The sequence below is a fragment of the Triticum dicoccoides genome, chromosome 2B, assembly GCF_002162155.2.
Source record: "Triticum dicoccoides isolate Atlit2015 ecotype Zavitan chromosome 2B, WEW_v2.0, whole genome shotgun sequence".
Classification (NCBI taxonomy): domain Eukaryota; kingdom Viridiplantae; phylum Streptophyta; class Magnoliopsida; order Poales; family Poaceae; genus Triticum; species Triticum dicoccoides.
Window position 1 is genome coordinate 647168429 of NC_041383.1, and position 24541 is coordinate 647192969.

General features: G+C 48.8%; 2 protein-coding genes across 2 annotated transcripts in view; both read left to right on the top strand.

Annotated features, from left to right (window-relative positions):
- LOC119368195 (SKP1-like protein 1) overlaps nt 1–4182 on the top strand; it is a 9219-nt gene extending 5037 nt beyond the window's left edge. The window contains exon 2 of the mRNA XM_037633519.1: nt 3693–4182. Coding sequence (XP_037489416.1) covers nt 3693–4182 — 490 coding nt within the window. The remainder of the gene's footprint in view (nt 1–3692) is intronic.
- A 5498-nt stretch (nt 4183–9680) lies between these two features.
- On the top strand, nt 9681–10841 carry LOC119361087. Its single transcript, XM_037626460.1, has one exon. The coding sequence runs from the start codon at nt 9681–9683 to the stop codon at nt 10839–10841; it is 1161 nt and encodes a 386-aa protein (XP_037482357.1).
- Nucleotides 10842–24541: the final 13700 nt, after the last annotated feature.

Here is a 24541-nt window from a genome sequence, read left to right on the forward strand (position 1 = left end):
GATGACTAAGCACCTTCGCACGCATGGATTTATGCCCAACTTTAATATGCCGATAAACTTTGCCCAGCGGGACCGTGGTAGAGAGGATGTGATACGACAACGCGTCGCTGGTTATGAGGACGATGGGGTTAGAGACATGCTAGATGATGTCTTTGCTGCACAGCCGACACCTCCGTCACATTCAGCGAATGAACCGGAGGAGCCGGAGGAAACCGCAAAGGCCTTCCTGGAAATCTTGGCCTCGTCAAAGAAACCTCTCTATGAGGGTGCCAAGCTGTCTGTGCTGGATGCCATCTCGCAACTGATGGCAGTCAAGGCTGAGTACGGCTGTAGCCGAGGTTGCTTCGAAGCATTTCTGGGAGTATGGGCTAACAGCCTGCCTGAGGGCCATGAACTGCCGAAAACCATGTACGGTACGAAGAAAATCATGAAGGCGCTCTCGATGGACTATGAGAAAATACATGTTTGTCCAAAGAATTACCCTAGAGGAGGAGGCGGTGGGGGGAGAGCCCCTAGAGGAGGAGGAGGTGGGGGGAGAGGCAACCGGGGCAAAAAACTCCGGGCCGTGTCTGAAATAGGAGGGTCTTCTTTGATGCCCTCCTATACAGAGGCACCTTCTAAGTCTGAGGAGGAGGAGTATGTTCCTGATGGCGAGGAGGAGGAGGCCGAGGAGGAGGGTGAGAAGGAGGAGGCCGAGGAGGAGGGTGAGGAGGAGGCCGAGGAGGGTGGAGGGGAGGTTGATCCCGCGTTGTGGGGTGACTTGCCACCGGGTTCTTCGCAGGGGTGGCTGCGTGGTAATGCCGGACTACCTACACCACCTTTTATCGAGGAGCACAAGTGGCTCATTGAACCTGTGGGGACAGAGTAAGTGCCTCTCAATCATATTTTCAACACATGACAACATTTTCTTATTGTACACATGGCAATCATTTGATTCTTTTGCAGAAACTGGATCCTTCACGGAAAGGGCCGTAAACCAGACGGCCTTATCACTGTCCTGTTGAAGGAGTTTTGGCCTGGCCTATTCTGCCCGCGGCCAGACAGGGACCCGCAACAGCGGGTTTTGGCCACGAGTTGGGCCCACTACGAGGCTTGCAGCAACGCGGAGTACGGGACGACCGCTAAGGCCGTGATCACCAAATTTTGGGTAAGTTCTCTTCTGAATCACTTGTCTTCAGTTTCGTTCATAGTTTATCATTGAATCACTCAACTCATGCCTTGTTTGCTTCTGGTTTTTGCATGATTGCAGCAACTCTATAGAGTTCTTGACGAGCACAAGGCCAGAGCCGACGTGGTCTTGCTTGCGGCTGCGAAGAAGAAAGCTCGTCAGTTGCAGTACGAGGTGCGCTGGGTTGCCGTCTCGCAGTACTACCACTACTACCTGCAACAAAAGATGCCCAAAACTCAAGCGCAGAAGCTACGACTTACCTTGAGCAAGGAGCAGTTCATGATGGTAACTATTACTAACTTTTCATTGTTTCAAGCAGTCAACTATATGTTTCGTGCTGACATGTCATGCTTCCAAAATTTGCATAGGTTGTTCCTCGTTGGTGCTATGGAAGGCATGACGGATGGGCGAGTTTGATGGATAGGTGGCTCGGCGCCGATGCAGAGTTTGCTGCCAAGAGCATCAAGGCCCGGGCTAACCGTGGAGACGAGGGACACACGGCCAAGGAAACAGGAACCACTGGGGCTTCAAGGCCATGAAGGTATATCTATGTGCATGATGTATTTTTGTTCTTCTTTACGTCATGTTCTTATGTATGGCTGACTTCTATTTGACGTTGTAGGAGGACAAGTTGAAGAGGCCGCTCTCAGACATGGAGTCGTGGAAGCTGGCCCACGAGCGGAGTCATCGCAAGGAGGGCGAGAGCCAGTACTACGGCAAGACCGAGGAGCACCTGGGGTCTTACATTCATCACTATCAGGAGTTGCATCCGGATGTTCCTGTTGCTGAGGTCGCCCAGTCTCAGATCGACGACACGGCGGTGGTGGCCATCCAGGGGAAGAAGAATGGCCGGTATCCGTGTTTCAATGGCTTGATCACTCCTTCGATCTCGTACACACGGCTTCGGGCTAGCAACCCGAGCCAGTTAGAGAGTACGGGGCGTTCACAGACTCCCTTAGCCCGCCAGCATGCTGTAAGTACTTCCTCTTTATCTTTTTCTATCTTGCATTCTCAGTTTATTTTCAGCATTGCTCACTTAGAAACAACCTAAATTATGTAGGCATATAAGGAGTTTGTCGAGCATAGGAATCTCGAGGTGCGGGAGTACTTGAAACGAGTGAAGGCAAATGATGATTACAACCGTCAGATGATGACGGTTAGTTTTGCCCTCTTAAAACCAACCTAAATTTTTGCACTTTCATTCCTTCTAATCTTCTAGTTTGCTTGTTTAACTAACATTCAGGCTATGTTGGCGTCTTGGACTAACCGCACGGATCCACCACAAATGGGACCCCCACCACCACCTGCGGGAGAACCCCCACACGTGCCCACGTTCGATGAATGGGTGGCACTAGGCAGTGATGGTCCGGTTAGTACATTTGCCTAACTACTAGCAAACTAGTTCTCGTTCATGAAACACTATCATATCATATTTACCGTTAGAATCTTTTCTGAAACATGTAGGGGACCGGTGGCTCGACTCCTGCTCCGTCGACCCCAGTCACTCCGATCTGGCAGAGTGGTGGTGGTCGCGATGGCGGTTTTGGCGGAGGTGGTGGTGGTGGTTTTGGCGGAGGTGGTGGTTTTGGCGGGGGTGCTCTTGCTTGATGATTCCGTGCATGTGGCCATCGTGCCATGCCTTTCATATTCCTACTTTTATCATGTTTCATGTCTTGCACTACTTTTATGTTCATGAACTTCCATCGGTGATGATCTTTAGATGATGTGATGAACTTGAGTATGTTTAGATGATGATGGTGAACTTGAGTATGTTTAGATGAACTTGAGTATGTTCACATGATGAATTGTCATATTTCTGCATAATTTCATATTGTTCCGTTTTGAAATGCTGTCAAATGAATTGGAAAAGAGAAAACAGGGAAAATAAAAAAAAACAAAAAAAACTATGCCTACGGCAAAGCCGTCGGCATATATACGCCCAGGAGTTACCAGGGCTTGCCACGTGGCACATCTATGCCTACAGCAAAGCCGTAGGCATATATGAAAAACTATGCAGACGGCTTTGCCGTAGGCATAGCCCTGCTGCCAGGAGAAACCAGGAGCTGCTACGTGGCAGAGATATGCCTACGGCAAAGCCGTCGGCATAGATTTCCACCTGCCGCCAGGAGAAGCCGGGGACGACACGTGGCGCAGGTATGCCGACGGCTTGGCCGTCGGCATAGCCGTCGGCAAAGATGGAAATCTATGCCGACGGCCAAGCCGTCGGCATACATGCGCCACGTGTCGTCCCCTGAATCGCCAGCGCTGTTGACGGCGCCCTCCGTTGCCGTTAGATGGAAAACAACGCCGACGGCTAAACTATGCCGACGGCTGTCCCACGGCCGTCGGCATGTGCTCCTATGCCGACGGCTATACTACGCCGACGGTCTGACACATCTACGCTGACGTGATCTACGCCGACGGGGCTATGCCGACGGCAGCCGTAGGCATAGATCTATGCCGACGGCAATGGACCTATGCCGACGGCCCTGGGCCGTAGGCATAGCCCGCGAGTCCGGTGGTGCAAGAGCTCGGACGGTGAGGAATTTCAGGTCGAGGAGGCAGTCGCCATGGAGTCGCAGACCATCCGCCACATGATCGAGGACGACTGCGCCGACAACGGCATCCCGCTCCCCAACGTCGACTCCAAGATCCTCTCCAAGATCATCGAGTACTGCAAGAAGCACGTCCAGGCCAGCCCCAAACCGGCCGACTCCAGCGCTGCCGCCGACGCCAGCTCCACCACCTCTACTGCCGCCGCAGCCCCCGCCGAGGACCTCAAGAGCTTTGACGCCGAGTTCATCAAGGTCGACCAGAACACCCTCTTCGACCTCATCCTGGCTGCAAACTACCTCAACATCAAGGGATTGCTCGACCTTACTTGCCAGACTGTTGCAGACATGATCAAGGGCAAGACCCCAGAGGAGATCCGCAAGACTTTCAACATCAAGAATGACTTCACACCCGAGGAGGAGGCGGAGATCCGCAAGGAGAACCAGTGGGCTTTTGAGTAGAAAATAGAAAGCTTAGTATTCGTGTTTTCTTTTTTGAGACTTCGTATCATCGTATGTCGCTGCCTTTTCTATATCGTCGTAGTGCTAGTGGTCGTAAATATTCTGGAGTCTAAACGTCGTTTATTCCTGCGTGATTACCTGTGAAACTGAATTATTAATTGTCAAGTGGACGTTTTGCTTCGTTACATCATTCTTAGCTGTGATTTATGCGTGTGATTTGAGAAATTTTTGACAATCTTGAAATAGCCATATTGTTTTCAATTTTATATCTACAGATTTGCTAAAGATCTGTTGGCATGATTTTCATTTGGCTTCAGATCATATTTTGTGACCATTGGAATCTCAACGCGCAGCAGCAGCATTTGTCCATCGCGCGGAGTGGGCGTGTGTTTGTTGTTTTGTTTCGGGTTACAGGTCTTCACTGGTCTTGAAGCCGACCAGGTCCCCAAGATCGGCGCCGAGAGACAGGTATGACGACCTTCTCCCCCCGACGTCCGTGCTCAACGTCGTTGTCCCATCCCTGCGCACCCCCCTCGCAAGCGAGCGCCGTCATTCAGTATTGTACTGATCTAGTATTTCTTTTGGTTATGTTGGACATTCAAGCATGTGACATTCCACTAGAACTACTCATTTCGCTTCTTAATTAGGGATTAATACGCCTGTGATGGACATTATTCCGGGATTCGCTCATAACTCGAGCTCTCACCAGTGAGTAGTTACATGAAGTGCAAAACACAAACTAATGCGCTCTGAGGCCACTGAAGGTGTTTTGGACCTACAGTGCTACTTGTGTAGTTGTTTCTCTTTTGTACAGTGCTACGTTCATTTGTGACTGTCTTCTTTTCCCCAAGTGCCATTGGACCTACAGTACTACGTTTGAACAATTGGGGTCTCTCTCCATTGGCAACATGTAAACTTGTCGAAGTTGTACTGAAGCACTCATGCTAGCTAGCTGTTACTAGTCATTGTGGTTGCTTAATTATTTCCTGTCGTGCTACTGATCCGAGGTTTGCCCTCCTTAAAACTGTGAAACAATATTTGTTTTCCTTTTGCTGCACTGGCCAGTGATGGAACGGTGAATTCTACTCACAACTCTACCATTTGAGTTACATGAAGTGCAAGATAGAACGCTAATGCATACATGAGGCCTTCTCCTAATCTCAGTTATCTTGATTCTTGTTTGAGTTGCATTTAAACTTGAGCTACTCCTCTTTGTGTCCAAGCTACATTTCTCTCTTTTTTTTTTCTGAAACCTCTGCTGTTCTTTGGCCGACGATGTCCTGTATAATTAAAATATCTAACACGCTTGTGCTGTAAGCTGTATATTGCTGAGGCCAAGGATAACATGTTCTTCTTTTTGCCGTAGTACTAGTACTGCATCTTCATTTGCTGCTTTACCAACCGTATTCTTTTCATCATGGATTGGCCGGTGATGGAACTGTGAGTTTGTACCTTTTTTTTAGTCTAAACACGCTTTATTTATTACTCAAACAAGTTCATGGGGATATAAGAGATGTTTGGAGGGTGTAAAAGCCACACATGGCACCCATAACAAGTTCATGGGGATACAAGTTCTTTGAAGGTAGAGCAACTGTGAGTTTGTACTGACTCTAATGAAGTGACAAGTTGCACACATTGCGTCTCTGAGGGCTGAGGCCTTCTGTTGGATACAACAAACACATGATCAAGTTCAGTTGAGTTTGTTCAGGTCTCTGGCCAAACTTCTTATCAGTCCAGTCTCTTTACTCTCAATGAACACAACCCGCTGCTCCATTTCTGCTGTGATTTCTTTCAGTTTTGTTACTCGATGATGTATTTTCAGTATTCTTAGCATACTGATGATATGACTGAGCATTTCCTTCACTCGCAGTGTGGGCAGCTTTCATCTTCTGAACACTTGAAAATTGAACTAACGGTCTAATAGCTTGGCCCATTTTCAACCTATAAGCTTAAGTTGCACTGAGTGCATTGATGAGAATAGCCTCTTTGATGGTTATTAGTTCATCTGTTGTTTGAATGCTGATTAAGATGGTTCTTTTTTTACTTCTTTCCCGGGTATTATATACGTCTCCTGAACCTGTTTTCTATTGCCATGCTTTGCACAAAAGTATGTCAATAGGCTTTTTTTAGAAGTAATAACTTCCTTTGGTGCATCTTGGTTTTGGTTTAGGCATGCAGATTACTTCGTTGGTACTTCTGCTTGTTAAGTCTTCATTTAGCCCCAAATTCAACTCTAAATTTCTTAGAATGGTAACTGGATTAATTTATTTACTCTTTGAATATTTTTAGGACTAAATGAGGTTTAAAATACTTATGTTGCATAACCTTGAGTATGCATGGTTGTGCTTAATAAGAGTTGTAATTTATTGTTCTTTGATGGAAAATATTGTTTGGATTCGTTTTGCTGCTGAAATTCTGTACAAAATCGGCCAAACACTTGTTCTCATTATTATATAATGTTGTGTTCAAAATGGCACTTAACCATTGGGTCTCAACTCTCTGTAGTCATCTCTTCTTTAACAATATGGACAGAAGACCTCGATTACAATAGTGTTGATCACACAGTTTATGGGTACAGGGACGGGACAATCTTCTACATCCTCAACATAAACGCTGTCAAAATACATGTCTCTTGGACCAAGATTCCGATCAAAGTCATGGTGGCATGCCGTGGCGGCGATGCAAGGCTTTCACCTGTTAATATAAGATATGATGGTGTGCTAGAGCTTTGGGTCAAGCAAGAACAAAACAACAGTGATCATGACAGTGAGTGTGAGGGAGGATGGCTACACTCTGAGCTGATGGATCTGGGGAGCAAGAGACTAGACATAGTCTTCTTTGCAGAGAGAAGATGTGCTTTACTCCTCAAGAAAGGTGATGCCTGGACTTTGACCCCCCTCCCACCCGCCTGCTCCCCCTCCCACGTCGCCCCCGCGCGGTGACCGAGGAGGACTCTAGATCCGCTGCCGCCAGTGACTCCCCTCCCTCTCCCGCTCCCTCCACCGCCGCCCAGGGGCTCGGTCGGGCAAAGCCCGGCCAAAGCCGGTGGCGGCGGGGCCTCCTTGTTCCCTCGCCTCAAGGGCTGGCGCAGCGCAACTCCTCCGGCCTGGGCATGGCGCGGATGCTGGGCGTCGCGCGGATGTTGACGTCGCGGCGTGGTGGAGCGCTGGGCGACTGGGCAGGCGACAGCGCGACTGCTGCGCTTCGGGCGGCGTGGATGGTGGCGGGGCACGTGGGGGCGGCTGTGGTGGCGGGGGAGGCCAGGCCAGATCCGGCCAATAGCTGCTGCTCGCGGCACGGGCCGTGTGGGGTGATGCAGGTGGTGCATGCCTGGTCGCGGCGGCCGGCTGGCTGGCAGGCGACGCGGGCCGAGGGGGCTTCGGCTGGTGGCTACGCCTCGCCTGCGGACTTAGTCCTAGAGTTTATGGGCTCTGCTTTTTCTTGGCGTGGCTATGTGTAGGCAGGGCGGTGGTGCTGACTTCGGAGGGCTCCGGCGCAGCGATTGTGGTGTTTCGGGTGGTGCGAGGTGGCGGTGGCGCCCTCCTTCTCCTGGATGTGTACCGCCGATAGGTACAGATCTAGGGTTCATACTCGGGCGGGCTAGATCTGGGCCCTGGGCGGATCAAAGCTTGTGCTTCGGGTAGGAGAGGTAGGGCTTGGCCCGGGGTGTGCCTACGGGTGATGCTCGTGCTCTCCTCGCGGGCATGGTGGACGGTGGTGGTGGTCGGGTCTCCTCTATGCTATCGGGCAGATGAGTGCCGGTGACCATGGTTGAGGCGTCGCGCGAGCGGGCTCGGCTGTGGCCGTCGATAGTCACGGGGTTGTGTCCCTCCTGGTCCACCGGTACTGGCTGGGAATGCAGGCGTGGATGCCCCCTACTATGGGAGCATCGACCCAGATCCCGTGAATGATGTCAGGCTAGGAATGAAAGGAGACCCCTTTCTTTCCTCCTTCCAAGGTTGGTGCTCCCTGATGTGGACGGATGGTGGTGGCTTGGACATGGATGCCGGAGTGGCGGCTTTGGATGGCAGTCCACATGGTTGGCTTTCCGGCAGGCACCATGTCAGTGATGATGGCTCTCTCCTTGGCCGTGCGGGCGGCAGGAGGGTAGCGATGGATGGCTCAGGTGTTCTCCCTGTCTTTGGCAGTGGTGCCGCCCTGATCCAGAGCTGGGACGCTGATCTCGTTGCGCTTGTCCTGAAGACCTCGTGTGGCACGGGGGAGCTGCCGAGCGAAAGTTCTGCACTTTGTCGCCGACGACGGCGCCGCTTTCGGGCGCCGCTCTCTTCCTGAAGACATCGTTGTGTTGCTCCTCTTCGTGCAAGGGTTACGGGTGAAGCCCCTAGTTCCTTCTGGACTCGACAGCGGCGCGCTTGCGCAGTTTTCCCTCCCGGGGGCATTGTCGTGGAACTAGGTGTTTAGGCATGTGTGTGGCGTTGCACTCGGTGCTCCCAATGCTCTCATTCTGTAACGTAGTAGGTCTGCATATGATCCAGCTATATTAGGATCGGCATTGTATGTGGGCTACCTCATCATCTTGTATCAATCGGCCGTGTACTTTGTTCAATAATTGCTTTATATATAGAGCGGGGCGAAAGTCTATTTCGAGATAAAGGTGGTGCCTTCATCACCGTCAACCTCAACAATATGGAGGTGTGGATTAACCTTGGCGGTGAGGAAACTCACCATGCTAGGGCATGAGTTGCTTTCCAGTAGAGCATTGCGCTAGTAATTTCTGCAGTGGACATTAGAATGGTATGTAGTCGTCGTAGTCGTATGTTTCTTATCTCTTCTGTTGAAGAGGCAAGTGTAGATTAAATTGATATTATCTAAAGAAAGAATAGTGCAAGAGGAATAGAAATTAGTGGTACTTTTCTAGATGGGCCGGTTATATGCATAAGTTGATTATAAAATGAATTGTTGTCGTTGGATTGAGAAAAAGAAAAATGTAAAAGTATACATGCATCGCAAGATATATATATCTATGTCCTCAGGTGCCTCGCGTCCATCTTGAGGTTGTCGACACCACCGGTTTCCATCGGAATATTCGTGAGTTTTAAGGGCGATGATGCATTCAGATTTCAGCCATGCACTCATCATACTTCAGCGATGTCGTTGTGATGAGTCATGAGTGTAGAGGCTCGGATCGACCACGGCAAGGCGCGGCGAGAAAGAGGCGATGGAGCCATTGCTGCCAGGCTTACGGCCGTGAGCCCGTGACGTACATTAGTGAAGAAGATGGCAGGCTCTTTTTTTTTTTGAGCAACAGATGGCAGGCTTCTGGGCTTCTTGGACTTGCACGCGTGCCATATATATAAGCCTATAAGTACCCTGTTATATTGACTCAAAAGCCCAAACCAACACCGCATCGTTGCGTTATATAGAACTGTAGAGATAAAATCAGAGTTCGATCGTGAATTGTTTTTGGAACCAACCGACGCCTCCATCACCAGATCCACGCATCCATACATGCATCGGCCGAACCCCTAGACGAGACGATGTCCAATCCACGCGTAGGCTCCGGCGGCCAGATCGCCGACGACGTCCTCCGCGAGGTCTTCGCGCGCCTGCCCGACGTCCAGGACCTCCTCCGCTGCGCCGTCACCTGCTGGCGATGGCGCCGCCTCATCACCGACCCGGCGGAGAACGCCCACCGCCCGTCCATGCTAGCTGGGATCTTCACCCAAAACATATGGCTTGATCGCGACAAAGTTGAGCCGTTGAAGGGAAAACCACGAAGCCCTCCGAAGTTCCTAAGCCTTCAGGCCGGTTCGGCGCATGCCAACCTGACGTCGTTTGTTGCCGATGACGATGGGCTCTTCAACGACGCGAGGCCATTGGCGTCGCGCCGTGGCTTTCTCCTCCTAGGCATCATGTTGCCTGCCAACACAGATCATCGTCACAAGCTTCGTCTGGCGGTGTGCCGCCCACTGATTGACAACCGTACGCATCTCCTCCCATCGCCTCCAATCGACCTACCTGGAATCTCTGATAGTCCAACCGGCTGGGCAATTCTCACCAGCGCAGACCACACCGCCTTGAAATATCAGGGTTGGCAAGTGCTAGTGACGTACAGGGGTTATGGTGTTGTGTTCGCCTATATGTACTACCCAGCCACACGGAGTTGGAGCGTGCCCATCAAGTACCAGCGAGACCTCACTAGGTGTGGTCCCGGTGCTGGTGTCGTCGCCCGTGGCGTTGTGCACTGGTTATACAGGGACTACACAGAGCTCTACACCCTCAACATAAGTGCTACCATGAAACAAGTCTCTTTGACAAAGATCCCGATCAAAATCGACGCCGGTTTGCCATATCAACGACCTCCTCTGCTGTGTATCACCGGGGAAGGAACGCTTTCGCTTTTTAATACACAAGATGATGGTGTGCCGGAGCTTTGGACCAAACAAAAACAAGACGATCGTGATCATCACATAGGTGAGGGGGAGGGTCGTTGGCTACACTCTTACCTGGCGAATCTCCGGACCGAGAGACCAGACATTGCCTTTTTTGCTGAGAGCAAAGGTGCTTTACTCATCGAGCAAGGTGGCGCCTTATTCATTTTTGACCTCAAGAGTAGGGAGAAGGTGCGGGTTACCCTCAAGTGCGATGAAATTGACCAGGCCACCAGGTGGTTCCCAGCAATACTATTGCAGTTGTAGTTTTTGCGACGGTCGCCAATATGGCAGGATATGTCAAGAAACTCCACCAGTGCTCTACGAGATGGATTGGGTATTTGTTCGTCGTATGTTGCTCACCTCCAGGGCAGATGCAAATATAGATTGATTCAACGCTATCTAACAAAGAAAATAATAGTGCAATAAGGGTATGTAAGTAGGAGTACCGCTTGCTAGCTAGTTTTTCGATGGTTGGTGTAATAAGTAATATACATATCTTGATTACAAGATGAAGTATTGTTGCTAGATTCAAGAAACAAGATGGAAAAGCATGCCTGCTATTTTTGTTTAGCTACTGCTGTTTATATACCATTTGTTTGAAGGAACATATCCTTTTCGGTTCCCTCATTTGTTGCAAAGTGTAAGCTTGTAATAATGTTAAAAAGAAGTGTAAGGACATCTTCAATGTTGACCCACAAATTTGCTCCAGCATTCGTCCGCGGACACTGATGCGGAAGCCGGCGGTAGTTCTTATTAAAAAAGTTCAAATATTACACTCCAACATTGTTGTCCCCGTTAACCGCCCATAAATACTCAATCAGATCTTCCTTCAGTTGCTCATGAGTGTTGCTCGATGTTGAATTGGTTGATGCATTTGACCCTCATAAGTGCACATGTGTGGCACGAACACATGGAAATTTCGAATGATTTTGATGGCAAGTTTAGTGATACGGGGATGGAAACTTTAGCTGTTAAGCATGAAAACTTTCCTTTCGGATGGCAAGTTTTAGTGTATTTTTTTCTTTTATCACAACTTTAATGGTAAAAAACGCGAGAGCCGGATTGCTTTGTGCCACACGTGTGGCACTTATCATTTGTGTTTGAACAGACTTTTCAAATGTGGCCAGATTTTGGTCGTGAAGTTCGATAGGACCATCCATGTTCTCAAATTTAAGAGTTGCGGCAGCATCCTCACCCTCTCATCCTCCACGATCATGTTGTGCATGATCACACAATAGGTCATCGCCTCCCACAAGGTCTTCGAATCCTATTGTTTGGCAAGTCCACGAACAACTGCAAAACATGCCTGCAGAACTCCAAAAGCCCTCACAAGATCCTTTCTAGTTGCTTCTAGTCTTTGGGCAAAGTGAGACTTTTACTGACCAACTTGGTTAGAGATGGTGTTCACAAAGGTAGCCCAAGGATGATAGATACCGTGAAGCAGATAGTAGCCCATGTTGCACGCATGCGCATTGACAGTATAGTGGCAAGAAGGGGCTTTTCCTTCAGTCAGCCGAGCAAACAATGGTGATTGTTGCATCACGTTGATGTCATTCTAAGACCAAGACATGCAAAAAAAGCATGCCAAATCTAAAGATCCTCTAATTCAACTACTTTGAGAATGATGGACGGCTTCTTGACATGATCCTGATATTGCCCTTGCAAAGCTTTTGGGCAGTTCTTTCATTAATGCATGCAGTCAAATGATCCGAGCAAAACTGGCCACCCTCTTGCTTCCGAGATCCCCAAGAGCCTCTTTGTGTAGTTAGTTCCCTCGGATATTAAGGTCCAAATACCTCGACCATGGCAGTTGCAAACCTGACCATTGCATCTCCGCGTGTGCTCTTAGACATCCATAGGTACTCGTCCCATGAATTAGCAGTCGTGCCATATGCAAGCATCCGTAGTGCGGCCGCACACTTCTGGTAACTAGAGAACCTAATCCTTCCCACGACGTCCTTCTTCAAGATGAAGTCATCATCAAAGGACCAGAGGCCATGGTAGAGACGATCGAAGACATTTTTGCGCATCTGAAACCGCTGGCAAAAATTGTCATCGACAAGGCCATCGGGAGCAAAGTAGTCGTCCAGCAGCGTCAAATGGCCGTGCGCTCGGTTGTGTTGTGCACTCGATGACCCTTGATCAATCCCTTGAAACTGAGAACATGCTCCTTCGCACGCTCTGTGTCTGCAAGCACTGCCTGCATCATCGTCGTCTCATCTATGTAGTCCTTGTCGGGACAAGCCGTCGGACGACTCAACATAGTGATTGTATATGTACTCCATATCCGAATTCAAAGAAGAAGGGACAAAAAAATTAGCTGGGGCAATTCACTGAACAGTTGCCGGGCATGGTGAGCACCATAGGAGCGAATTGTACATGCGTGACGGTCGGAGCAGAGGTGTGGAACAACGGCGGAGGAGAAGGAGCTTGGAGCCCGGGTGTACAGTTGGAAGTGGCAGACTCTTCGAGTTCCGGCAGGGGTGTGCCGTGACGGCCGGGATGGTGGAGCGGCGGCAAAGGCAAGAGAAAAATACTAAAGGAAATAAAATAGGAGAATGGAAGCGCGAGGTCTGGGAGGGGTTTTGGGTGGGTCGGGGGTGCCGGAGTCCTACGTGTGTGCTGTCTGGACTTCCGTAAACCCCTCCTCATTTTATCTCGGGTTTGACGGGAAAAAATACGCCCAGACCGCTCGACGGACCGATACAGGCCCGCGTTGAATAGCACAACACGTCCGTGTTGGAAATATGCCCTAGAGGCAATAATAAAAGCATTATTATTATATTTCCTTGTTCATGATAATTGTCTTTTATTCATGCTATAATTGTATTATCCGGAAATCGTAATACACGTGTGAATACTTAGACCACAACATTTCCCTAGTGAGCCTGTAGTTGACTAGCTCGTTGATCAACAAATAGTCATGGTTTCCTGACTATGGACATTGGATGTCATTGATAATGGGATCACATCATTAGGAGAATGATGTGATGGACAAGACCCAATCCTAAGCATAGCACAAAGATCGTGTAGTTCGTTTGCTAGAGCTTTTCCAATGTCAAGTATCTTTTCCTTAGACCATGAGATCGTGTAACTCCCGGATACCGTAGGAATGCTTTGGGTGTACCAAATGTCACAACGTAACTGGGTGACTATAAAGGTGCACTACAGGTATCTCCGAAAGTGTCTGTTGGGTTGACACGGATCGAGACTAGAATTTGTCACTCCGTATGACGAAGAGGTATCTCTGGGCCCACTCGGTAATGCATCATCATAATGAGCTCAAAGTGACCAAGTGTCTGGTCACGGGATCATGCATTACGGTACGAGTAAAGTGACTTGCCGGTAACGAGATTGAACGAGGTATTGGTATACCGACGATCGAATCTCGGGCAAGTAAAGTACCGATTGACAAAGGGAATTGTATACGGGTTTGCCAAAATCCTCGACATCGTGGTTCATCCGATGAGATCATCGAGGAGTATGTGGGAGCCAACATGGGTATCCAGATCCCGCTGTTGGTTATTGACCGGAGAGCCGTCTCGGTCATGTCTGCATGTCTCCCGAACCCGTAGGGTCTACACACTTAAGGTTCGGTGACGCTAGGGTTGTATGAATATGAGTATGTAGCAAACCGAAAGTTGTTCGGAGTCCCGGATGAGATCCTGGATGTCACGAGGAGTTCCAGAATGGTCCGGAGGTAAAGAATTATATATGGGAAGTCGAGTTTCAGCCATCGGGAAAGTTTCGGGGTCCACCAGTATTGTACCGGGACCACCGGAAGGGTCCCGGGGGTCCACCGAGTGGGGCCACCTATCCCGAAGGGCCCCATGGGCTGAAGTGGGAGGGGAACCAGACCCTAGTGGGCTGGTGCACCCCCTTGGGCCCCCCTCTGCGCCTAGGGTTGGGAACCCTAGGGGAGGGGGCACCTCCACTTGTCTTGGGGGGCACTCCACCCCCCTTTGCCGGCGCCCCCCTAGAGATCCCATCTCTAGGGCCGGCGCCCCCCCTGGGGTCCCTATATAAACGAGGGTGGGAGGGCAGCCGCAACCAACACCCTGGCGCCTCCCTTCCCTCCCTGCTACACCTCTCCCTCCCGTAGTTGCTTGGCGAAGCCCTACCAGAGCCCTGCTGCATCCACCACCACGCCGTCGTGCTGCTGGATCTTCATCAACCTCTCCTCCCCCCTTGCTGGATCAAGAAGGAGGAGACGTCACGCTGACCGTACGTGTGTTGAACGCGGAGGTGCCGTCCGTTCGGCGCTAGGATCTCCGGTGATTTGGATCACGACGAGAACGACTCCCTCAACCCCGTTCTCTTGAACGCTTCCGCACGCGATCTACAAGGGTATGTAGATGCACTCTTCTCTCGTTGCTAGATGAACTCATAGATTGATCTTGGTGAACGTAGGAAATTTTTTATTTTATGCAACGTTCCCCAACAGTGGCATCATGAGCTAGGTCTATGCGTAGTTCTCTATTGCACGAGTAGAACACAAATCTGTTGTGGGCAATCTTGTCAACTTGCTTGCCACTACTAGTCTTACTTTGCTTCAGCGGTATTGTGGGATGAAGCGGCCCGGACCGACCTTACACGTACGCTTACGTGAGATAGGTTCCACCGACCGACATGCACTAGTTGTATAAGGTGGCTAGCGGGTGTCTGTCTCTCCCACTTTAGTTGGAGCAGATTCGATGAAAAGGGTCCTTATGAAGGGTAAATAGAAGTTGACAAAATCACGTTGTGGTTATTCGTAGGTAAGAAAACGTTCTTGCTAGAACCCAATTACAGCCACGTAAAAGATGCAACAACAATTAGAGGACGTCTAACTTGTTTTTGCAGCAATTGCTATGTGATGTGATATGGCCAAAAGTTGTGATGAATGATGAATGATATATTGTGATGTATGAGATCATGTTCTTGTAATAGGAATCACGACTTGCATGTCGATGAGTATGACAACCGGCAGGAGCCATAGGAGTTGTCTTAATTATTGTATGACCTGCGTGTCAATGATTTAACGACATGTAATTACTTTACTTTATTGCTAAACCGTTAGCCATAGTAGTAGAAGTAATAGTTGGCGAGCAACTTCATGGAGACACGATGATTGAGATCATGATGATGGAGATCATGGTGTCATGCCGGTGACGAAGATGATCATGGAGCCCCGAAGATGGAGATCAAAGGAGCTATATGATATTGGCCATATCATGTCACTACTATATAATTGCATGTGATGTTTATTATGTTTATGCATCTTCTTTACGTAGAACGACGGTAGTAAATAAGATGATCCCTTATAATAATTTTAAGAAAGTGTTCCCCCTAGCTGCGCGCCGTTGCTAAAGTTCGTCGTTTCGAAGCACCACGTGATGATCGGGTGTGATAGATTCTTACATTCACATACAACGGTGTAAGACAGTTTTACACATGCAAAAACACTTAGGGTTAACTTGACGAGCCTATCATGTACAGACATGGCCTCGGAACACAGAGACCGAAAGGTCGAACATGAGTCGTATGGAAGATATGATCAACATGGAGATGTTCACCGATGATGACTAGTCCGTCTCACGTGATGATCGGACACGGCCTAGTCGACTCGGATCATGTAACACTTAGATGACTAGAGGGATGTCAAATCTGAGTGGGAGTTCATTAAATAATTTGATTAGATGAACTTAATTATCATGAACTTAGTCTAAAATCTTTGCAAAATATGTCTTGTAGATCAAATGGCCAACGCTCATGTCAACATGAACTTCAACGCGTTCCTAGAGAAAACCAAGCTGAAAGATGATGGCAGCAACTATACGGACTGGGTCCGGAACCTGAGGATCATCCTCATAGCTGCCAAGAAAGCATATGTCCTAGAAGGACCGCTAGGTGAAGCACCCATCCCAGAGAACCAAGACGTTATGAACGCTTGGCAGTCACGTGCTGATGATTACTCCCTCGGTCAGTGCGGCATGCTTTACAGCTTAGAACCGGGGCTCCAAAAGTGTTTTGAGCAACACGGAGCATATGAGATGTTCGAGGAGCTGAAAATGATTTTCCAAGCTCATGCCCGGGTCGAGAGATATGAGGTCTCTGACAAGTTCTATAGTTGTAAGATGGAGAAAAACAGTTCTGTCAGTGAGCACATACTCAAAATGTCTGGGTTGCACAACCGCCTGTCCTAGCTGGACATTAACCTCCCGGATGAGGCGGTCATTGACAGAATCCTTCAGTCGCTCCCACCGAGCTACAAGAGCTTTGTGATGAACTACAATATGCAGGGGATGGTGAAAACTATTCCTGAAGTATTTTCAATGCTGAAGTCAGCAGAGGTAGAAATTAAGAAAGAACATCAAGTGTTGATGGTCAATAAAACCACCAAGTTCATGAAGGGCAAGGGTAAGAAGAACTTCAAGAAGGACGACAAAGATGTTGCCACGCCCGGTAAGCCAGTTGCCGGGAAGAAGTCAAAGAATGGACCCAAGCTTGAGACTGAGTGCTTTTATTGCAAAGGGAAGGGTCACTGGAAGCGGAACTGCCCCAAATACTTAGCGGACAAGAAGGCCGGCAACACTAAAGGTATATTTGATATACATGTAATTGATATGTACCTTACCAGTACTCGTAGTAACTCCTGGGTATTTGATACCGGTGCCGTTGCTCACATTTGTAACTCACAGCAGGAGCTGCGGAATAAGCAGAGACTGGCGAAGGACAAGGTGACGATGCGCGTCGGGAATGGTTCCAAGGTCGATGTGATTGCCGTCGGCACGCTACCTCTACATTTATCTACGGGATTAGTTTTAAACCTCAATAATTGTTATTTAGTGCCAAGTTTGAGCATGAACATTGTATCTGGATCTCGTTTAATGCGAGATGGCTACGCATTTAAATCTGAGAATAATGGTTGTTCTATTTATATGAGAGATATGTTTTATGGTCAAGCCCCGATGGTCAATGGTTTATTCTTAATGAATCTCGAACGTAATGTTACACATATTCATAGTGTGAATACCAAAAGATGTAAAGTTGATAACGATAGTCCCACATACTTGTGGCACTGCCGCCTTGGTCACATTGGTGTCAAGCGCATGAAGAAGCTCCATGCTGATGGACTTTTAGAGTCTCTCGATTATGGATCATTTGACACATGCGAACCATGCCTCATGGGCAAAATGATCAAGACTCCGTTCTCCGGAACAATGGAGCGAGCAACCAACTTATTGGAAATCATACATACTGATGTGTGTGGTCCAATGAGCGTTGAGGCTCGCGGAGGATATTGTTATGTTCTCACTCTCACTGATGACTTAAGTAGATATGGGTATGTCTACTTGATGAAACACAAGTCTGAGACCTTTGAAAAGTTCAAGGAATTTCAGAATGAAGTAGAGAATCAACGTGATCGAAAAATAAAGTTCTTACGATCAGATCGTGGAGGAGAATATTTAAGTTCGAATTTGGTACGCACTTAAGAAAATGTGGAATCGTTTCACAACTCACGCCGCCTGAAACACCTCAGTGTAACGGTGTGTCCGAACGTCGTAATCGCACTCTATTGGAATGGTGCGATCTATGATGTCTCTTACCGATTTACCGCTATCATTTTGGGGATACGCTCTAGAGACAGCTACATTCACTTTAAATAGGGCTCCATCTAAATCCGTTGAGACGACACCGTATGAATTATGGTTTGGAAAGAAACCTAAGCTGTCGTTTCTAAAAGTTTGGGGATGCGATGCTTATGTCAAGAAACTTCAACCTGAAAAGCTCGAACCCAAGTCGGAAAAATGCGTCTTCATAGGATACCCTAAGGAAACCATTGGGTATACCTTCTACCTTAGATCCGAAGGCAAGATCTTTGTTGCCAAGAATGGATCCTTTCTGGAAAAGGAGTTTCTCTCGAAAGGAGTAAGTGGGAGGAAAGTAGAACTTGATGAAGTACTACCTCTTGAACCGGAAAGTAGTGCAGCTCAGGAAAATGTTCTTGTGATGCCTACACCGACTGGAGAGGAAATTAATGATGATGATCAAGGTACTTCGGATCAAGTTGCTACTGAACTTCGTAGGTCCACAAGGACACGTTCCACACCAGAGTGGTATGGCAACCCTGTCCTGGAAATCATGTTGTTAGACAACGGTGAACCTTCGAACTATGAAGAAGTGATGGCGGGCCCAGATTCCAACAAATGGCTTGAAGCCATGCAATCCGAGATAGAATCCATGTATGAAAACAAAGTATGGACTTTGACAGACTTGCCCGATGATCGGAAAGCGATAGAAAACAAATGGATCTTTAAGAAGAAGACGGACGCGGATGGTAATATTACCATCTATAAAGCTCGACTTGTCGCTAAGGGTTATCGGAAAGTTCAAGGGGTTGACTACGATGAGACTTTCTCTCCCGTAGCGAAGCTGAAGTCCGTCTGAATCATGTTAGCAATTGCCGCATACTATGATTATGAGATATGGCAGATGGACGTCAAAACGGCATTCCTTAACGGCTATCTTAAGGAAGAACTTTATATGATGCAGCCGGAGGGTTTTGTCGATCCTAGGAATGCTAACAAGGTATGCAAGCTCCAGCGATCCATTTATGGGCTGGTGCAAGCATCTCGGAGTTGGAACATTCGCTTTGATGAGATGATCAAAGCGTTTGGGTTTATTCAGACTTATGGATAAGCCTGCGTTTAGAAGAAAGTGAGTGGGAGCTCTGTAGCATTTCTCATATTATATGTAGATGATATACTTTTGATGGGAAATGATGTAGAACTTTTGGACAGCATTAAGGCCTACTTGAATAAGTGTTTTTCAATGAAGGACCTTGGAGAAGCTGCTTACATATTAGGCATCAAGATCTATAGGGATAGATCGAGACGCCTCATAGGTCTTTCACAAAGCACATACCTTGATAAGATTTTGAAGAAGTTCAAAATGGATCAGTCCAAGAAAGGGTTCTTGCCTGTATTGCAAGGTGTGAGATTGAGCTTGGCTCAATGCCCGACCACGGCAGAAGATAAAGAAGAGATGAGTGTCATCCCCTATGCCTCAGCCATAGGATCTATTATGTATGCCATGCTGTGTACCAGACCTGATGTAAACCTTGCCGTAAGTTTGGTAGGAAGGTGCCAAAGTAATCCCGGCAAGGAACACTAGACAGCGGTAAAGAATATCCTTAAGTACCTGAAAAGGACAAAGGATGTGTTTCTCGTTTATGGAGGTGACGAAGAGCTCGTTGTAAAGGGTTACGTTGATGCTAGCTTCAACACAGATCTGGATGACTCTAAGTCACAAACCGGATACGTGTATATGTTGAATCGTGGAGCAGTAAGCTGGTGCAGTTGCAAGCAGAGCGTCGTGGCGGGATCTACATGTGAAGCGGAGTACATGGCAGCCTTGGAGGCAGTGCATGAAGCAATATGGATGAAGGAGTTCATCACCGACCTAGGAGTCATACCCAATTCGTCGGGGCCAATCACCCTCTTCTGTGACAACATTGGAGCTATTGCCCTTGCCAAGGAGCCCAGGTTTCACAAGAAGACCAGGCACATCAAGCGTCGTTTCAACTCCATCCGTGAAAATGTTCAAGATGGAGACATAGATATTTGCAAAGTACATACGGATCTGAATGTCGCAGATCCGTTGACTAAACCTCTTCCGCGAGCAAAACATGATCAACACCAGAACTCTATGGGTGTTCGATTCATCACAATGTAACTAGATTATTGACTCTAGTGCAAGTGGGAGACTGTTGGAAATATGCCCTAGAGGCAATAATAAAAGGATTATTATTATATTTCCTTATTCATGATAATTGTCTTTTATTCATGCTATAATTTTATTATCCGGAAATCGTAATACACGTGTGAATACTTAGACCACAACATGTCCCTAGTGAGCCTCTAGTTGACTAGCTCGTTGATCAACAGATAGTCATGGTTTCCTGACTATGGACATTGGATGTCATTGATTACGGGATCACATCATTAGGAGAATGATATGATGGACAAGACCCAATCCTAAGCATAGCACAAAGATCGTGTAGTTCGTTTGCTAGAGCTTTTCCAATGTCAAGTATCTTTTCCTTAGACCATGAGATCGTGTAACTCCCAGATACCATAGGAATGCTTTGGGTGTACCAAACGTCACAAAGTAACTAGGTGACTATAAAGGTGCACTACAGGTATCTCCGAAAGTGTCTGTTGGGTTGACACGGATCGAGACTAGAATTTGTCACTCCGTATGACGGAGAGGTATCTCTGGCCCACTCGGTAATGCATCATCATAATGAGCTCAAAGTGACCAAGTGTCTGGTCACGGGATCATGCATTACGGTACGAGTAAAGTGACTTGCCGGTAACGAGATTGAACGAGGTATTGGGATACCGACGATCGAATCTCGGGCAAGTAACGTACCGATTGACAAAGGGAATTGTACACGGGGTTGCCAAAATCCTCGACATCGTGGTTCATCCGATGAGATCATCGAGGAGTATGTGGGAGCCAACATGGGTATCCAGATCCCGCTGTTGGTTATTGACCGGAGAGCCATCTCAGTCATGTCTGCATGTCTCCCGAACCCGTAGGGTCTACACACTTAAGGTTCGGTGACGCTAGGGTTGTATGAATATGAGTATGCAGCAAACCGAAAGTTGTTCGGAGTCCCGGATGAGATCCCGGACACCACGAGGAGTTCCGGAATGGTCCAGAGGTAAAGAATTATATATGGAAAGTCGAGTTTCGGCTATCGGGAAAGTTTCGGGGTCCACCGGTATTGTACCGAGATGACCGGAAGGGTCCCGGGGGTCCACCGGGTGGGGCCACCTATCCCGAAGGGCCCCATGGGCTGAAGTGGGAGGGGAACCAGCCCCTAGTGGGCTGGTGCGCCCCTCCTGGGCCCCCCTCTGCGCCTAGGGTTGGGAACCCTAGGGGAGGGGGCGCCTCCACTTGTCTTGGGGGGCACTCCACCCCCCTTGGCCTCCGCCCCCTAGATATCCCATCTCTAGGGTCGGCGCCCCCCTGGGGTCCCTATATAAAGGGGGGTGGGAGGGCAGCCGCAACCAACACCCTGACGCCTCCCTCCCCTCCCTGCTACACCTCTCCCTCCCGTAGTTGCTTGGCGAAGCCCTGCCGGAGCCCTGCTGCATCCACCACCACGCCGTTGTGCTGCTGGATCTTCATCAACCTCTCCTCCCCCCTTGCTGGATCAAGAAGGAGGAGACGTCACGCTGACCGTACGTGTGTTGAACGCGGAGGTGCCGTCCGTTCGGCGCTAGGATCTCCGGTGATTTGGATCACGACGAGAACGACTCCCTCAACCCCGTTCTCTTGAACGCTTCCGCACGCGATCTACAAAGGTATGTAGATGCACTCTTATCTCGTTGCTAGATGAACTCATAGACTGATCTTGGTGAACGTAGGAAATTTTTTATTTTATGCAACGTTCCCCAATAGTCCGGACTATGCAGTCTGGTCCGCTTTGGAGATGCCCTAAGCTTGGGTCAAGTCTCTCCTTCTCTTACTTTTTCTCTGCACCTCGAGCTCTACCAGTTAAACTTGTGGTTGGATGGTTAAAGGGACTGTGGTATCCCAGCCCACCAGAGTTCAAATCCCGATGCTCGCATTTATTCCTGGATTTATTCAGTATTTCCGGCATTGCTTATTTAGTGGAAGGAGACGCTCCCGTCGACGAAGAGGCGCCTACGGTGACTTCGTAAATCTCAAGATGATATGTCGGCTCAGTCTTTCGGAGGCGCTCATAGAGGTAGGATGTGCGTTCATGGGGGTGAGTATATGCGCGTGTATATGAGCGCTTGTGTCTGTACTGATATTAAAAAAAATGCCTCGAATATAGCCTGGGGCGTACATATACGTGGTGCTTGTTTAGATTTGCACACAGAAACCCCGAATAGTGGAGATACAATCGGATTTTAACCGAGAGGTCCCGCGATTCGTCCGTACCCTTACATACCGTATCGCGCGTCTCCGTGTACCTACGTCCACTTTGTGAATTGTTCGTGGGACATAAAAAGCATCCGTCGACAGATCCACGGACTCGTCCATCGATCGAACCCCTAGACGAGACGATGGCCGGTGCACGCGCCGCCGCCGACGGCCAAATGGCCGACGACGTCCTCCGCGAGGTCTTCGCGCGCCTGCCGGGCGTCCAGGACCTCCTCCGCTGCGCCGTCACGTGCAGGCGATGGCGCCGCCTCGCCATCGACCGAGCCTTTCTCCGCCGCATAGGCCTTGTCAGGATCCAGTTGCTATGCTCTCTCTGTTTTCGTGATTCAGTTGAATTCAGACTCCTCACCATGGGCGTGAAGCTGTGGGAACCGTCCATCCTCCATCCAACGCTCCTGGTGGCTTCGTACCGCTTCAGCAAGCTACAGAAGTCGTGGTGCGTTGATCTTCCATCGGATGGCTCTGGGTGGTCAAGGCGCCGCTGTTGATCTCTCTGGAAAGCTCAACCACTCCCCTCTCCTCCATGTGCGCTTCTCGCACCTTCTAGAATCTTGTAAGGCTATATAGCCAGGTTTTGAGAGCCTGCGTGCTCATCAATTATTCTCCCTTGGGGTAAACCCTAGCCGCCGGTGTTCCCGGTTGGTCTCCTTGTAACCAAAACCCTAGCAAAACTTCCCTCTGAAATCAAGCTGTGCTAGTGACAGTCTGTGAATTCTGAGTGCGATTTCTGAATTTAGTCCGTCAGACAACTCGGGTCTGACATTTGGTATTCAGAGCAAGGTTGGATCCTCGGCGGCGAGCTGGATTTGGGGGCCGGAAAAGAGTTGGAGGAGCCGTAAAATTCTCTTTTTCTCCCTCGATCCCGGCGGCGGTGCTTCTAGGTGGCGCAGGCGGCGGTGAAATTCGGGTACTGGTCTGGTCAGGTTAGTGGTTATTGAAGCCCCTTGCTTTGGTAGTAAAATCCCACCACCCTCCCGGATCCGGAGTACTTTTTGGCGGCGCGGCGACGGCGGCGGCGCGGCGACGGCGGCGGCGTGGCGGCGGTAGGATCTTCAAGAGTAAGTCCTAGTTCACAGTATGGGGGGAGAAGGTGACTCATCGAACACTCAATCTCTGGAGTTCCAATCTCTGCAACTCGATGTTCAAACCTTACAGCAAAACAGAGAGCTGGACAGAAAGGATTTCCTGGATTTCAGAGAACATGTATCAAACAATTTTCAGTCAGTGCAAAAGACCTTGGGTGAGCTGCAATCTTGCTTGGACAAGTTCATTACTTCATTTCCCCAAACTAGAGATGTCCCACCCCCAGCTCTTCAGGAGGCTCCGGAAACAAGCATCAATGCAACACCACAGGGCCCTGTTAAAAAACCTGAAGAGGGCTTGCACACTCCCGAGACAGCAGGATCCGCGGTTCTAGTGGATGTCAACACTGGTAAGGAACTGCAGCTGGATGGAAGTAACAAGCCCCCCTACAGACACCCACATTTCGCTCAAAACAGGCCAGTCCAAACTGTGTTGGAACATAGATTGACTTTGCAAGCTCCACAACCAGTGCAGCCACCAGTTACCCTGCCTCCTTTCCCTCCTAATGCTCAAGCTGAAGCAGAGGCTCAATTAGAGCTGATAAGGAGAAATGCTCAGGCCAACAGAGAAGTACAGAATGATATCCGAAGACCTCTAGCTCTGGTTAAACCTGCCAAGATGAACATCCCTGAATTTGATGGAAGTGGCACAGACTCGTGGATACAAACCATTGAAATGTATTTTGATGCTGCTAGAACTCCTACGGAAAGTAAAACAGAAATTGCAGTCACATACCTCACTGGTCCTGCAATGGAATGGTGGAGAGGCACAGGATTTCAAGCTAACACTCTGCCCTGGTATAGATTTTGCAGACATGTGGGAGATAGATTTGCCGAAAATTCTGTTTGTGATAATGTCAGAGCATTCCATGCCCTCACTCAGTCAGGCAGCCTCAATGATTACATTCTCAAATTTGA